The 15,764-nt window shown below is 35.4% G+C and overlaps 2 protein-coding genes across 4 annotated transcripts; both read left to right on the forward strand.

The window, feature by feature from the left end:
* The first annotated feature begins 1,798 nt into the window (after window positions 1–1,798).
* LOC145606930 (uncharacterized) lies at window positions 1,799–3,393 on the forward strand. The gene is made up of 3 exons (XM_081662753.1): window positions 1,799–2,112; window positions 2,224–2,667; window positions 2,910–3,393. The coding sequence occupies exons 1-3, from the start codon at window positions 1,799–1,801 to the stop codon at window positions 3,391–3,393; spliced, it is 1,242 nt and encodes a 413-aa protein (XP_081518879.1).
* A 286-nt stretch (window positions 3,394–3,679) lies between these two features.
* LOC145608947 (uncharacterized) lies at window positions 3,680–7,236 on the forward strand. 3 transcript variants are annotated; one of them, XM_081664527.1, is made up of 4 exons: window positions 3,689–3,787; window positions 4,219–4,254; window positions 4,806–5,979; window positions 6,917–7,236. In XM_081664527.1, coding segments are annotated over exons 3-4 (1,167 nt in total). In that variant the 5' UTR covers window positions 3,689–3,787; window positions 4,219–4,254; window positions 4,806–4,813; the 3' UTR covers window positions 6,918–7,236. The 3 variants fall into 3 exon arrangements, with proteins under 3 accessions (XP_081520652.1, XP_081520651.1, XP_081520653.1); XM_081664526.1 differs by lacking the exon at window positions 4,219–4,254 and having other exon boundaries at window positions 3,680–3,787; XM_081664525.1 differs by lacking the exon at window positions 4,219–4,254 and having other exon boundaries at window positions 3,687–3,787; window positions 4,825–5,979.
* Window positions 7,237–15,764: the final 8,528 nt, after the last annotated feature.

The raw sequence follows: 15,764 nt of genomic DNA on the forward strand, positions 1-15,764 counted from the left end.
TAAATAAGGATTATTTTGACATCCATATTGGCTATAAATAGTGGTGTCAAATTGGGTAATCATATAAAGTTTGGGTTGATCCGTGATGGGTCGGATAATAACGGGTCATTTTATTCTAATAGGGCAAACTAAGTCGGGTCGAGCTTGATTAAAATCAAGTCAAATTAAGAGTTCTTAATTGAACGTACTGTAACAAAACATTAGTGAATCGTAAACGGCGCCCACAAATTTATCACAATCGGTCACAATATTTAGTGAACTTCTAATTATATCCTTTGTCTTCCTCCCTCTCCTAACACAACCACCACCACCCATCACAACCTCTTTCGGCTACCCTCTCCTCGAGGTATGATTTGAGCCCTTTTTCCAAGTTTGTGATTTGCACCATCTCCATCACCGCCAACATGACGCATAGTCATTATTGTAGATATTCATTAATATTAAACATAGTAATAACCAACATTGTAAATATAATAAACATAAAATCCAACATTATTAACTATTAACTACCAAAAATTGAATTTTTCTAAACATTATTCTAATTATATCAACTTAAAAACCAAAATTATATTATTTAATTTCCTAGATATATTTTTATTTAATATTAACTTAAAATTAATAAATATTCAACTGAAATCATGGTCAAGCCGTCCATAACTCAGCACGAAAGAAAAAAAAAAGGAAAATAAAAACACAAAGGTAGAGGAGGTGAAACTTGATCGTGAACCGACAGGTGAGGAGGTGAAACAAGCACTTTTATAGATGCACCCTAATAAAGCTCCCAGAGTTGATGGTATGCACGCTCTTTTCTTTCAGAAATTTTGGCATATTATAGTTAACGGTGTTGTGCATTTTGTGAAGGAATGGTGGAGAGGGAATGTGGATATTGAGAATATAAATAGGACGTGCATTGTGTTGATTCCAAAATGTAATGATCCTAAATTTATGGGTGAATTTAGGCCGATTAGTCTTTGCAATGTACTCTACAAAATTATTTCGAAGACCTTGGCAAATAAATTAAAACCCTTCCTTGACTCTATCATCTCTATTAATCAGAGTGCTTTTGTTCCTGGGAGATTGATCTCGGATAATGCTTTGGTGGCTTTTGAGATCTTCCATGCTATGAAACGGAAGGGGGAAGGGAAAAATGGCAATGTAGCTCTGAAATTGGATATGAGTACAGCATATGATCGGGTGGAGTGGACTTTTTTGGAGAGAATGATGTTGAAGATGGGATTTAGTGTCGGATGGGTTCAAAAAATTATGGGTTGCCTTTCAAGTGTTTCTTTCTCGTTTAAGATAAATGGGAAGATTTCGGGGTCTGTTATTCCGACTAGAGGCCTTCGTCAAGGTGATCCGATATCCCCGTATCTTTTGCTGCTATGTGCTAACGTATTTTCTACTCTGATTGCAAATGCAGAAAGACATGGGTTGATTCATGGTGCTAGAGTTTGTAGAGGGGCACCTCGGGTTTCTCATCTTTTCTTTGCTGATGATAGCATTCTATTTGCTAGAGCAAATTTGCATGAATGCTCTAAGATCGCTGATATAATCAGTATTTATGAGAGAGCATCCAGACAAAAGGTTAATCTAAGCAAAACTGAAGTGACCTTTAGCAAATGTGTAAATGTTGATCGGAGGAAAGATATAGTGGAAACGTTGGGTGTTAGGGAGGTGGTTAAACATGAGAAGTATCTAGCTTGGATTGCCAACGATCATCGAAAAGTCTAAAAAGATCATTTTTGCTGGACTCAAAGAGAGGTTATGGAAGAAATTGAATGGGTGGAAAGAAAAGTTGATGTCACGGGCCGGAAAGGAAATTCTGATTAAAGCCGTCGCACAAGCCATTCCGACTTATATGATGAGTGTGTTCCGTATGCCGGATGGTTTGCTTGATGATATTCATGCTCTTATTGCCCGATTTTGGTGGGGGTCCACAAATGCTACTCGTAAGATGCATTGGCACAGTTGGGATTCTATGTGTATGCCTAAATCGATGGGAGGGCTGGGGTTCCGTGATCTCAAGTCTTTCAATCAAGCTTTGCTGGCAAAACAGGCATGGAGATTGCATAATGATACAAATTCTCTACTGCACTCGGTGTTGAAGGCCAGGTACTATAAAAATGATGATTTTTTGGAATAAAAAATAGGTTACGACCCGAGCTATACTTGGAGTAGTATCTGGGGTGCTAAACCTCTGTTACTAGAGGGTTTAAAATGGAGGGTGGGCAATGGGCAGAGCATCCGGGTATGGGAAGAGGCGTGGCTGCCAGGTGATAGTGCATCAATTGTGCCAACTCCGAACATAAATGCGGACCCTAATCTTCGTGTCTCAGACTTAATTGATTTTGACAATGTGAGATGGAATGAGGAACTCATCAGGAGTATTTTTTTGGAGGATGAATGTGAGCTAATTTTGGATTTACCCCTGTCAGAATTTTGGTCTGCTGATCAGAGATATTGGTGGCCTACGAAAAATGGGTGCTACACTGTCAAATCAGGCTACCTACTTGCAAGGCTTGGGAAGCAACGTGCATGGTTTTTGTCTCATGGGGTCCTTGAAGAGGAACTATGGAAGAGAGTATGGGGAGTCAAGGGTCCTCTTAATTGCAACATTTTGTGTGGAGAGGGTGTAAAGGGAGTCTTGGGGTCAAGGAGAGGCTGTGGGTTCGTCACATTGTTAATGACAGCATTTTCCAAGGGTGTGGGGCTGCTACAGAGACCATCAATCATGCTCTTTTTGACTGTCTTGATGCAACAATTATTTGGTCGTATAGTGCTTTCCAAGACCTGTTAGCTTATGCCCCTAATTCCTCATTTTGTGATCGTTTTTTGTGGGTGGCAAATAGACTGAGCAAAAACGAACTGAGTCTCTTCTGTATGCTGTGTTGGGCTGCTTGGTTTTGTAGAAATGCAAGAGTGCATAATGAACTTGTGGCTGATCCGAGTGGTGTTGGTGCAAATTTCACCAAGATGCTTAATGATTATAAGGAGTATGCGGAAAGGGTGTTTAGGCCAGCTGGGTCATGTGATGTTGCTCCCCTTGGGACGTGGCGTCTTCTTGCTGCAGGCAACATTAAGGTGAATTTCGATGCCCATCTCGCTGCAAATAATATAATTGGTTTTGGTGTGGTGTTGCGGGATGAGGCGGGGAGCATTATTGCAGCAGCTGTTAAACGTATGAAGGCACGATGGAGTGTTGAACAGGCTGAAGTAGCTGCTGCCAGGTGGGGGATGCAGATTGCAAAGCAGTTGGGACACTTGAGGATCGAGCTTGAATGTGACGCAGCTAATGTAGTGAACATCATCAACAAAAATGATATGGGGTACTCAACCTTAATGCTTTTCTATGAGGATATTAGGAGATTGAAAGAAGTTTTTTTATTTCTTTAAATGTAGTCATGTCCGTAGATCGGGTAATACCTTAGCACACTTGATTGCTAGACATAGTACAAGTGAATCTCCATATGTATGGTTTAACGATTTCCTCCAAAGCTTTCTTACTTTGGCGGAAATTGATATAATTTAATAAAATTGCCCGACTAACGGTTTCTTCAAAAAAAAAAAAAAAAAAAAAAAAAAAAAAAAAAGTAGAGGAAGCTGATGTGGCACATGAAGGGCAATTCCGTCCGGACACTATTCATTTGCTAATGCTCCGCAATATAAAGGGTAGAAAAATACAAGTAAATGAAATAATAAAAAGTCTTAGGGTTTCATTCATGTCACCGTTTAATCAAAAGTCCCCAATTTCCTTCTCTGTCTCTGTTTCTCTATCTCTCTTTCTCAGGTATGATTCCTAATTCTCTCTGAAATAATTTATCAGGTCGATTGTAGCATATGTTTGATGAATTTCTGTATTCGATGATTGTTTTGATGTGAAATTATGGATTATAAAATTAATTAATTCTTCGGTTGTTTGATTTTATGTGATGTGATAATCTAGAAAAATCATGATGAGTGGGTGATGTTTATGTTTGAAAGGAAGGTTTTTTTTTTTTTTTTTTTTGGAGGGAAAGGAAGACTTAATTTTGATGCGATTATTTTAGTCTTATTGTTTTTTTTTGGGAGAAAGGTTTGATCTTTTGCTTATTTTGTTGTGAATTTCCTCTTTTCTGGAATTTCCGATTCCGATGTAATAAAGATGGAATGTTCTGTGTTTCGTTGTGAAATTTTAATCTTGGTGTTGATTGAATCCTAATTTTTGTCAACGAGGTGAAGAAGGTAGAGAATTAATTCTCCATTTGCTTGAAGAAGGTATGCTGATACTATTTTTTTTAAACCATCGAACATCAATTTTTCTATTGGGTTTATCGTTAAGTTAATTGTGAGGTAAGTCAATGTTTGGTTGTTCTATGCTAGATTATTAAACTATGGCTACAACTAGATTAGCTATTAGAAACTTTAAAGGTCAATTTTGATGCTGTAATTTTGATATTTATAATTTACTTTGATATTTTCTGAGGCAACAAGAATTTAGTGTGGTTTTTAGGTCTCCTTTGATTATTTTGTGGATTTTGGGTCTCCTTTGATGATTTTACCCACTAGCAAAGTAGGAATTATTTATGATACTTGTATTCCTCTGACATTATTCTTGGCATAAGTAATACGAGTATCTCTTTCTTGTTCTGTATTATCTGGAGTGTGAGGCAGACAGGAAGTCAGAAGAGCTTGTTGACCTTCTTGTAATATACATATACAATACAAATCCAAAAAGATTATAACGTGGGTTACAGGTGTTTCTATGTTTGATGTTAATTTGAATTTTATGTGATGTAATAAACTAGTTGTGTTTGTGTTATGATTAGGGGAAAAAATGGGACGGAGGAAAAGAGGTGGTGGGTCAACTCAAAGGAAGTGGCAGAGTATCGAACAAGGAATGGAAAGAAAGATTCTGGTGCGGTCATTGAACAATATTAAAGATAAGGTACAATACCAAAACGAAGATGGTAATATGGTTGAAGAAATCTTTAGACGAGAAGAATTCCACATAGTGGATCTGAAGCTGGACAAAATATATCATAATTGTTTACCATCACTGCGAAGGGCTGCGGAGGTTGGTGAAATGGTGGCTTTGGGTCAGTCCATCTTCATCTTTGGTGGTCAGAATGAAATATCATCACCCCCACCCGATTCTCAATTGAATTATTACGTGGGCGCGTCTCACTTACATTTTGGTGTTGGTGTTGGTGTTGGTGTTGGTGTTGGTGTTGGTGTTGGTGTTGGTGGGACGTGGGGCCCAGCTCCGATCAATGATCCTAATGAATACAACTACACCTGCCTTAATGGGGATGTCTACTGTATTGGAAATGTCCTTGCTCCAAAGGTTCTTCATGTCGATACCACCAATGGTGTGCCCCATGGCCCCTGGAAGTCGCTTGGCCCTTTGCCTTCCAAACTGGTGGATTGTAGTCCATCTATGCCAGTGATTCCGGACCCTACCAACAATCGCATTCTAATTCACTTGAATGACGGTCAGCTTTCCTCGTCTTCCCTCTATGCCTTTTATCCTCCCACTCATGCTACTTGTGCTGGTACATGGAAATGTCTAGACTCCAATGTCTCTGATTGGGACAGAGTACAGGATGCTGCACTTCTTGATGGTGTCCTCTATCTTCATGCCCATAAACTTCGCAATCTTGTTCATGCATATGAGGTTGCCACCGCAAAGTGGTTTGACGTGCAGTGGTCCACTCGGGTTATTGAAAAAGATTTCTCTGTAGATGATTGTACCTTCAGGTTTGATTCGCTGTTTTGTCTAGACGACACCAACAAAATCTTGTGCTTGGCCGTTTACTCGCCTGTAGTGCCGATTGTTCCAGGTGGTGATCGATGTGATCGTAGCTTACCTACCAACACCACTCTTCTCTTCTTCAAGTTTAAAGCGGAGCGTTGTGGTTCCACCATAACCCTCACTCCCCTTTATACCCGCTCATATGAAATTTCATCCACTTGCCAAGTGCTTGACTTCCTCCCGCTTTAGTGAGTACCCTCATCCCTCTTCTCAACTCTCTCTTATATGCATAAATTGATTGTTTCTTTTCATACTCTCTTTGGCTTGTTGACCTTGTGCTGTTGCAAATTCATGTTCATTGTTGCTAAAACGTGATTGTACATGCTCTATAATTTAATTTGAAGATTTGTTTGATTTTTATGTATCGCCTTTAATTTTCATAGAAATTCAAAAAACTTCCATCTTTATACCTATCCATGGATTATACCTCCATTAATCTTCAATTTCTTTTTTCTCCTTTATTCTTAGATAATCCTTCCTGCCTCCCTTATTTTTTCCCCTTATTGTCCCATCTTCTCTAAACAAAGCTCTTCTATGTGCAATTGATGCATGATAAAAAATTGTATGTAACTTGCAATTATTGCATTGATCTATGTCAACTTAGACAAGTTTAGATGAGGACAGTCATTCTGAATGACTATTTTCATCTAATTATGGTTAGCTAGCTAGTAGCTTCGATTAGAGCTTCATCTGTTTTTACAATCTCTGGTGTGCTTTGCCATGAGGATACTGAACTGAACTTATTTTTACCGAACTAAAATTATTTTTTTAAGGTGAAGAGAACAAGGCCTTAGAGATAATTAATAAAATTGCATAGATAACTACAAAGATAAAATATATATATAGCAATCAGGAAACTAGATCAATGAATCAATTATTAAACAAATATTTCTTAGCTTTAATTACACATTCATCATATAATTTTTGCTTACAACTTTTTTTCTTGTTCATTTTTTTGTTATAGATTATTAAGATATTAAATAGAAGACTAGAGAAAAAAAATGAAGTTATTTTTATTAATAGTAATCCGAGCGTTGCTCGGGTAAAGAACTAGTTATTATTTCTAAGAGTATTCTCTGTAACTATCATGTGTTGACGATTTTTTTGCAATTATTTGTTATACAGATTTAATTTGGGACCATCGTACTTCAACCCGGCTGTTGGAAAAAGTATTGGCCTGATTGTTTATGGCTCATATTTATTTGAATATACTCAAGGCCTCAAGGGCCTATATATATATGTGTAAGTCGTTCTTCTGTATGATATAATGATTGATGCTATGTATCTATCCTTTAAATGCTTTATAGGAGTTACATGGTTTTACCTTACTCTTAAAGTGAGGGTTTTACATGTAAAAACTTTTATTTTCTTTTCGTGTTTCATTGTACTTAGTTTATTTGATTGTTTGTTTGTACTTTTAAGAATGTTTGAGTTATTGTGTTCAAGTTGTTCTATGGAATGAGATTATTTACCTACCGATATACATTTGAAGTTGTGACTTGTGAGCACATATAAACTAGTGCGTGTTTGTTTAGATAAACCTTTAGATATCGATATACCTGATTCACTAGGAGGTGGCTGAAAGTAATTTCGAAAAAATCACTACAATATTTTATTCAGTCATAAGGTACAATAATTATTTTCCTATTGATTAGTTTTGTTTATAAAAAGTTTAAGAGGAAAAACAGAGAAAAAGTATAAAGGATATGCGACAAATAAAGTTATAACCAACCATGTAGAAAATTAAGAGATCAAAGGTACCAAGTCAGCTAAGAAAATCTTAAGATCATAGCCGAAAAATTTGCTAATAAGGCAAACAAAATTTGGGCAAGAGTGTCGTTTTTGATATTGATGACCTCTTGGATGAAGTGGCCTTTGATGTTATGCTGCACCTTATTAATCAACACCAAATTTAATCGATTGAGTAGTCTAAATTACTTGTGGTTCGAGTGGTGTAAATGTTTAGAATCCTTACGGAACAACAACTACGCACCAGGTCTCAATTCCCTTCAAACCTCGATAATCAAGGACTGCCCGAGATTGACATGTCTTCCAAACCTTAAAAGCCTTGAGACATTTAGCATAACAGGATGGAGTACCAAAGTTAGTAATTGTATTCAATCTGCTACGACGTCTCTTCAATATCTTTATATTGTTCAATTCTACGGGTTTTTTTTTTTTTTTTTTTTTTTTTTTTTTTTGAAAAGCAATTCTACGGGTTTTGTAGAGCTTCCAAATTCCAAAATGGCTACAACATTTACCTGTTTTCGAGAATTGAGAATCAGAGATTGTCAAGATGTCTAAGCATTGTTCACGGGATTTCAAGATCTTAGCTCTCTACAGCAACTCTGGATTACGGATTGCCTGCACCTTTCTACAAAGATGTGCTATGCCTACACCAAGTGGAAAAGATTACTATCTGATACAACGAGTCCCTAAAATCTGGCTTAACAAAGTTCTACATACTATGCTAAGTTAGTAATCGAGCTCTAGTATTATAACGTTGTGTTTTGATTGACTATTTGTCTATTCCTTGGTAATTGATAATTTGATCTTCAATTAAATTTCAAGTGAAAACAGAAAACTTAATTAAGAATTAATATTTAATAATATTATTAATTAATAATTTATAATAATTATAACAATTATTTCAAAATAATTAAATAATAATAATAACAATTAACAACAATTTCTTTTATAAATATTTGATATTAGAATCACAATGTGTAGAAACATTTTATGTGGGTGTTGATAGTTAGTTCATTGAGTTGAATTATTTTTCAAATCTTTCCATACAATTTAGGAATTAAAAATAAAAAGAGGTATCATTATTATTTTTAGTGTTAAAAATATATGATTAAGACAAATTTATAAGTAAAATCATTATTACTCATTAAATCATTTTATTTTAAAATTTTTGTGAAATAAATAAAAGTAAACTATTGTCTTTTTTCTTACTACTATTAAAATATGTTAAATATGATACACATATATTTATGTTTTCACTCCCCTAAATCAATAATAATAATAACAATAATCAACAATAATAGTAATAATAGTAATAGTAATAACAATCGGGGTTGTCTGACTTCGTTCCTGGTCGTGTTGTGTCAGCAGCGGCTCAGCGGAAGCGGGACAAGTATGGGACGCGTTGCAGGGCTATTGGCTATGATTTTCTTCCTTTCTCCTTTTCTTCGTTGGGGGAACTAGAGAAGGATGCTGTTGTGTTGCTAAAGCGGGGTCAGGCTTTCGCTAAGACTCAGGATATTGGTGCTCGTGCAGCTGCTCACATTTTCAGCAGGATCGGGTTCTCTATAGCTAAAGGGGTGGGGGCCCAGATTGTATCTCGGCTCCCCACCAATTTCTTGTAAATTGATTGACTTTGTAGGTTTTGATTTTTGATATAGTAATAGTAATAACAACAATAATAGTAATAGTAATAATATTAATAGTAATAGTAATAACAACAATAATAGTAACAACAGCAATAGTAATAGTAACAACAGTAATAGTAATAGTAATAACAGTTATAGTAATAGTAACAACAGTAATAATAATAATAATAATAATAATAATAATAATAATAATAACAACAACAACAACAACAACAACAACAACAACAACAACAACAACAACAACAACAACAACAACAACAGTAATAGTAACAACAGTAATAATAATAATAATAGTAATAATAACAACAGTAATAATAACAGTAATAATAATAATAATAATAATAATAATAGTAATAGTAACAACAGTAATACTAACAGTAATAATAATAATAATAATAGTAATAGTAACAACAACAACAACAACAACAACAACAGCAACAGCAACAGCAACAGCAACAGCAACAGCAACAGCAACAGCAACAGCAACAGCAGCAACAACAACAACAGCAACAACAGCAACAACAACAACAACAATAATAGTAATAATAATAATAATAATAATAATAATAATAATAATAATAATAATAATAATAATAACAACAACAACAACAACAGTAATAATAACAGTAATAATAATAATAACAGTAATAGTAACGACAGTAATTATAACAGTAATAATAATAATAACAGTAATAGTAACAACAGTAATAATAAAAGTAATAATAGTAATAACAGTAATAGTAACAACAGTAATAATAAAAGTAATAATAGTAATAACAGTAATAGTAACAACAGTAATAATAACATACTTGACGGGGTCTTCACCTTTGACACATTCGGGGTTGTCTGACTTCGTTCCTGGTCGTGTTGTGTCGGCGGCGGCTCAGCGGAAGCGGGACAAGTATGGGGCACGTTGCAGGGCTATTGGCTATGGTTTTCTTCCTTTCTCCTTTTCTTCATTAGGGGAATTAGACAAGGATGCTATTGCGTTGCTGAAGCGGGTTCAGGCGTTCGCTAAGACTCAGGATATTGGTGCTCGTGCAGCTGCTCACATCTTCAGTAGGATCGGGTTTGCTATAGCTAGAGGGGTGGGAGCCCAGATTGTATCTCGGCTCCCTACCAATTTCTTGTAAATTGATTGATTTTGTAGGTTTTTTTAATAATAATAATAATAATAACAATAATAATAATAATAATAATAATAATAATAATTATAATAATAATAATAATAATAACACTAATAATAATAATAATAATAATAATAATAATAATAATAATAACACTAATAATAATAATAATAACACTAATAATAATAATAATAATAATAATAATATAATAATAATAATAATAATAATAATAATAATAATAATAATACGAAGCTTCTGCGTCAAACTGGTATTGTCGGTCTTGGTCGCGCTTTTGAGGATGCGTTGAGTCTGTTTAATGGAACGGTGGACTCTGATATTTTAGGTAATCCTTGTGAGGTTGCTGCCCCTAAACTCATGAAGAAATTGGTAGATATATATTTCACAAAGGTTACCGCTTCTGCAGAATCCGCCTTTTCATTGTCTCCTCGTTAGTCGGCATTGTGGAAGTTGCAGCAGGGAGACCACACCTCTGCTTGGCTTCGGGCAGTCCCTATTTCTGGGTTGGGTTAGACGATGAACGCAAAGACATACCGATGTGTGCTGTGGTACCGGCTGGGTATTCCATTGTTCTATGTCTCGACGTCGTGCTCTGCTTGCTCTCGGGTTTTTACTGGGGATATTTTCGGTGACCACGCGGTGTCGTGTGTGGGCATTGTAGGTATTAAACATCGGCATAATGTTGTTCAAGATACACTTGTTGATATTTGCTACAGATTTGAGATTTCAGCAAGAAAGGAGGTTGACATAAGGTTGTCTAGAGGGAATGATGGGGCCCTCAGACCAGCCAATGTGTTACTTTATTCATGGGATCGAGGCCGTGATGTATGTATTGACTTCACTGGGTCTTCCCCTTTGACATAGACAGGGCTATCTGACTTTTTTCCTGGACGGGTTGTGGCTGATGCGGCTCATCGGAAGCGGGTTAAGTATGAAGCTCGTTATCAGACGATTGGCTATGGTTTCATTCCCTTCTCCTATTCTTCGCTTGGGGAATTAGAGAAGGAAGCTGTTGCGTTGCTGAAGCGGATTCAGAAGTTCTCGATGGCGCAAGACATTGGGGCTCGTGCTGCAACTCATATCTTCACTAGGGTAGGCTTTGCTATAGCTAGAGGAGTGGGGGCCCAGATTGTATCTCGGCTTCCCACTAATTTATTGTAGGTTGTATGACTTTTGTTTTTGAGATATATTATTAATAATAATAATAATAATAATAATAATAATAATAATAATAATAATAATAATAATAATAATAATAATAATAATAATAATAATTAGATTAGAGTTTAACATCGTGGTGAATTAACCATCTACTTCCATATGATCGTCATTTTCATCATCTTCATTGTTGCTTTGATCTTCGTTGTTATCACCTTTATTGTTGCTTTCCGATCGATTAGCCCTCCAAATTCTGAGTGCTATATGATGTCGCACTATGTCAATACTATATTTTAAAGTAGACAATTTTTTTTGCAGCTTTTTTTATTCTTTTTATATCATTGGTTATAATTATTAAATAAAGTTATGTATTTAGTATTATTATTATTATTATTATTATTATTATTATTATTAAATATTAAGTATTTCATTTATTATTCTCGGCAAATATTAGAGACCGTTTGTTATTATTATTCTCGGTAAATATTAGACTCTGTTTTTTTATTATTATTCTCGGCAAATATTAGAAATTGTTATTATTTTTCATTAAAAAAATAAATTGTTATTATTATTATTTATGTTTTTGAAAGAATTATTTCAATTATTAGATATTATTAATTAATAATATTAATAAATATTAATTCTTAATATTTTGAATTTTTATTTATTATTATTGATAATTATTATGAATAATAAATTAATATTAATATTAATAATAATTATAATTATTATTAAAATTAATAAGTATTATTAATATTAATAATTATTATAATTACTTTTAATATTATTAATTATTACAATTATTTAAAATAATAAATTAATATCATAAATACAATATTAATTATTATTATTGAATATTAATTATCATTACTATTACTATTACTATTGTTATTATTAATTATTATTTGAAAATAGAGTAGAGCAGAGCATATTTCTTTTGAGCAGAGCAGAGTGAGGCTCAGCAGAGTAAAGCAGAGCAGAATAGCTCTAAAGAACGGGACCTGAGTAGTCTAAATTAATTGTGATTAGTTCAATTGTATTCAATCTGCTATGACTTCTCTTCAATTGTAAAAAAAAATGCGCTATTCCAAGTGGAAAAGATTACTATATCTGAGACGATGAGTCTCTAAGATCTTGCTTAACAATGTTCTGTATACTTACTATACTATGAAATAATCAGAGTTCTATATGTGTTAAAAATTATGTAGTCATGTGAAATTTGTCTAATCATGTACTTTATTAATATCAAAATTTTATAACCTTTTAACATATGAAAATGGAATTATAAATGTTTGAGATGCTATAAATACCAAAATGTGTCTTCTCAAAATAGAGCTCGATGACGATACGGTTTTAGTTCACGTGATGGATCTAAGAATTCTTGAATAAATTTCAGAACGATTTTGTTGTAGTGCTCTAACATTTCCCAAGTTAAATTAGCTTTTTCAACAGCCAAAAGTTTTCTTCGCCGAAAAAAAAAAAGAAAAGAACAGCCAAAAGTTTTATATAGCCCAAAACCCTTAGCCCAAAATACACAAACCATTCACTTTAGTTGCTAGAATATCTCCTATATCTAATTGCTGTAAGTAGTTGCTTTTAGCTGTATGTAAGTCTTCATTATTTCTAGTTATTTTTAATTAGAGTGGCAATTAAGAGTGGCAACATGGACTAAATCACGTACCTAGTAAGCACTAATTCACTTTAGCTGGCCGCTTTTGGGTAGCTTATTTACAGGCACTTTCTATTAGTTCATTTTGAGGAGAAGCATTTCCCACTTCACATTTGAGTTGGTCTACAATACTGGCCCAGTTCACAACTTAACTCAACCCGGGTTTTAAATTTTTGATACAATGTTAAATGAATTTGGACCGCATTCATCACAAATATCTACTTTCATTTATAAGTCTATGAGATTTCATTACAAAATCATATGACAAGAAAGTACCCCCTTAACCTTATAAAGTGGACATAATATTAACTTTTTCTTCGTGTGGTATATATATCCCGTTGTGACCATTGTCTCAATAGTCAATACTCTTTCAATGTGGACAATACTTCTGTTAAATTAGAGACAAAAGTATATGAAATATATTCTCTGTATTCTTCTCATTCACATTCACGGCCATTACATGTATATATATCAATAGGGTAACAAACCCCTAAGCTAAATATTCTATCATATCTTCTCATAAGATAAGTTTCCTAAATTATATCACAATAATATCCTAGTGTATCTAGAATATCTCCAATACCCCCCCCTCAAGTTGGAGCATACGGATCATAAATGCCCAACTTGCGGAGTAAAAAATCAAACTTGACCTTGCCCAAAGCCTTTGTAAAAATATCAGCCAACTGAAGCGTCGTAGGCACATATGACGGTTCTATGAGACCTTCTGTAATAGCATCCCTGACAAAATGACAGTCGGCTTCAATATGTTTCGTTCTCTCATGAAACACTAGATTCTTCGCAATATACAATGCCGACTGACTGTCACAATAGAGGTGCATGCCACTCTCATGTCGCACACCTAAATCTCTCAAAATCCACTTTAGCCACTTCAATTCACGAGTACAAGCGGACATAGACCTGTACTCTGCCTCTGCAGAGCTCATAGCTACCGTGGGCTGTTTCTTGGTCTTCCATGACACAGGAGACATGCCAAGAAACACAAACCATCCTGTCAACGAACGCCGAGACAGCGAACAACTCGCCCAATCTGAATCACACCATCCTTCAACTGTAGAGCACTATCAGACCTTAGCAATATACCCTGACCTGGTCTCTTCTTCAAATATCTCACAACTCGCAGGGCAACATCCCAGTGCTCTACCCTCGGACTCTGCATAAATTGAGATAAGATATGCACAGAATAGGCCAAATCCGGCCTAGTGACAGCCAAATAAATCAAACGCCCTATGAGACGTCTATACTGCTCGACATCATGAAAAAACTCCCCATCTGCCAGAGCTAACCTGTGGTTTTGCTCCATGGGAAAATCAGCTGGTTTAGAATCAAGCAACCTTGCTTCAGTAATAATGTCTAAGGCATACTTTTTCTGGCACATGAAAATTCCCTGCTTATTTCTAGCTATTTCTAGCCCCAAAAAATATTTCAATACTCCTAAGTCCTTCATCTTAAAACAGTCACCTAAATATGCTTTGAAGGATAACAAGACACTTGTAACATTCCCTGCAACAATTAAATCATCGACATAAACCAGCACATTAAGTAATATTTTCCCTCTTGTCAGAGTAAAAAGGGAATAATCATAGTATGACTCTTTAAAGCCATAATTCTTCAAAGCCGTTGTTAATTTTGCAAACCAAAAACGAGGAGCCTGCTTCAAGCCATACAATGACTTCTTCATCCTGCACACTTTACCAGAATTATTTTTGTCAAATCCAGGAGGAATTTTCATGTATACCTCTTCCTCTAAATCACCGTGTAAAAAGGCATTATGAACATCCATCTGATGAACTTCCCAGTTCTTCACTGCTGCAACTGCCAGAAAAGTTCTAATTGTCACCATCTTTGCCACCGGAGCAAATGTTTCATTGTAGTCTAGCCCTTCAACCTGATGATTGCCAAATATGACTAGTCTAGCCTTCAATCTCTGAAGATTCCCGTGCTCATCATACTTCTCCTTGTACACCCATTTACTCCCAAGCGCTTTCTTTCCCGGGGGTAAGTCTTCTATTACCCACGTGCCTTGATCTTCTAGTGCTTTAATCTCATCGGCCATTGCTTGTCTCCAACCTTCATGCTTCATGGCTTCCTTGAAATTCTTCGGTTCATTACTACCTGTGATTGCAGCAATATATGTTCTATGTTTCATAGAAAACCGGTGAGAATCAACAAAATGTGTTATTGGATAAACAGTACCTGAGGAAGAAGGCGCGGATGAACGTTGTGGTGAAGATGGACTTTTATTTCGAATGGTGTGTGTCACAAAATCACGATATTTTACATTTGGAATTTTCACCTGCATGCCTTTACCCATTTCTTCATTGGTTGCCTCACCCGAAACCACCTCAAGGTAAGTGGTGGGCTGCCCACTGTCCCCTGCTGCCTGCTGCTCACTACTGCTGCAGCGAGCTCCCTCGGCAGTGCCTTGGCCAGAGGGGCTGCTGCTGGTCACTGGTTTAAAATCGGTTCGGTAGTTAATCGGGTCGGTTTGGAATCGGTTTAATTGTCTCACGGGTCGGTTTTGGTTCGGTTTAAATAGTTATCGGTTCGATTCGGTTTCGGTTTATTCTTAAGCGGTTTTAATTCGG

Source organism: Chenopodium album, chromosome 23 (assembly GCF_948465745.1).
Source record: "Chenopodium album chromosome 23, dcCheAlbu1.1, whole genome shotgun sequence".
NCBI classification, from domain to species: Eukaryota; Viridiplantae; Streptophyta; class Magnoliopsida; order Caryophyllales; family Amaranthaceae; genus Chenopodium; species Chenopodium album.

What these genes read in the sequence shown, in the direction of transcription:
- LOC145606930 (XM_081662753.1), top strand. Translation starts at nt 1,799, where the DNA reads ATGTCACGGGCCGGAAAGGAAATTCTGATTAAAGCCGTCGCACAAGCC. An exon ending in CACTCGGTGTTGAAGGCCAG is followed by an intron (nt 2,113 to 2,223) that starts GTACTATAAAAA and finishes TTTAAAATGGAG; the next exon opens with GGTGGGCAATGGGCAGAGCA. An exon ending in GGGTCAAGGAGAGGCTGTGG is followed by an intron (nt 2,668 to 2,909) that starts GTTCGTCACATT and finishes TTGGTTTTGTAG; the next exon opens with AAATGCAAGAGTGCATAATG.
- LOC145608947 (XM_081664525.1), top strand. Translation starts at nt 3,720, where the DNA reads ATGTCACCGTTTAATCAAAAGTCCCCAATTTCCTTCTCTGTCTCTGTT. An exon ending in TCTCTATCTCTCTTTCTCAG is followed by an intron (nt 3,788 to 4,824) that starts GTATGATTCCTA and finishes AATGGGACGGAG; the next exon opens with GAAAAGAGGTGGTGGGTCAA.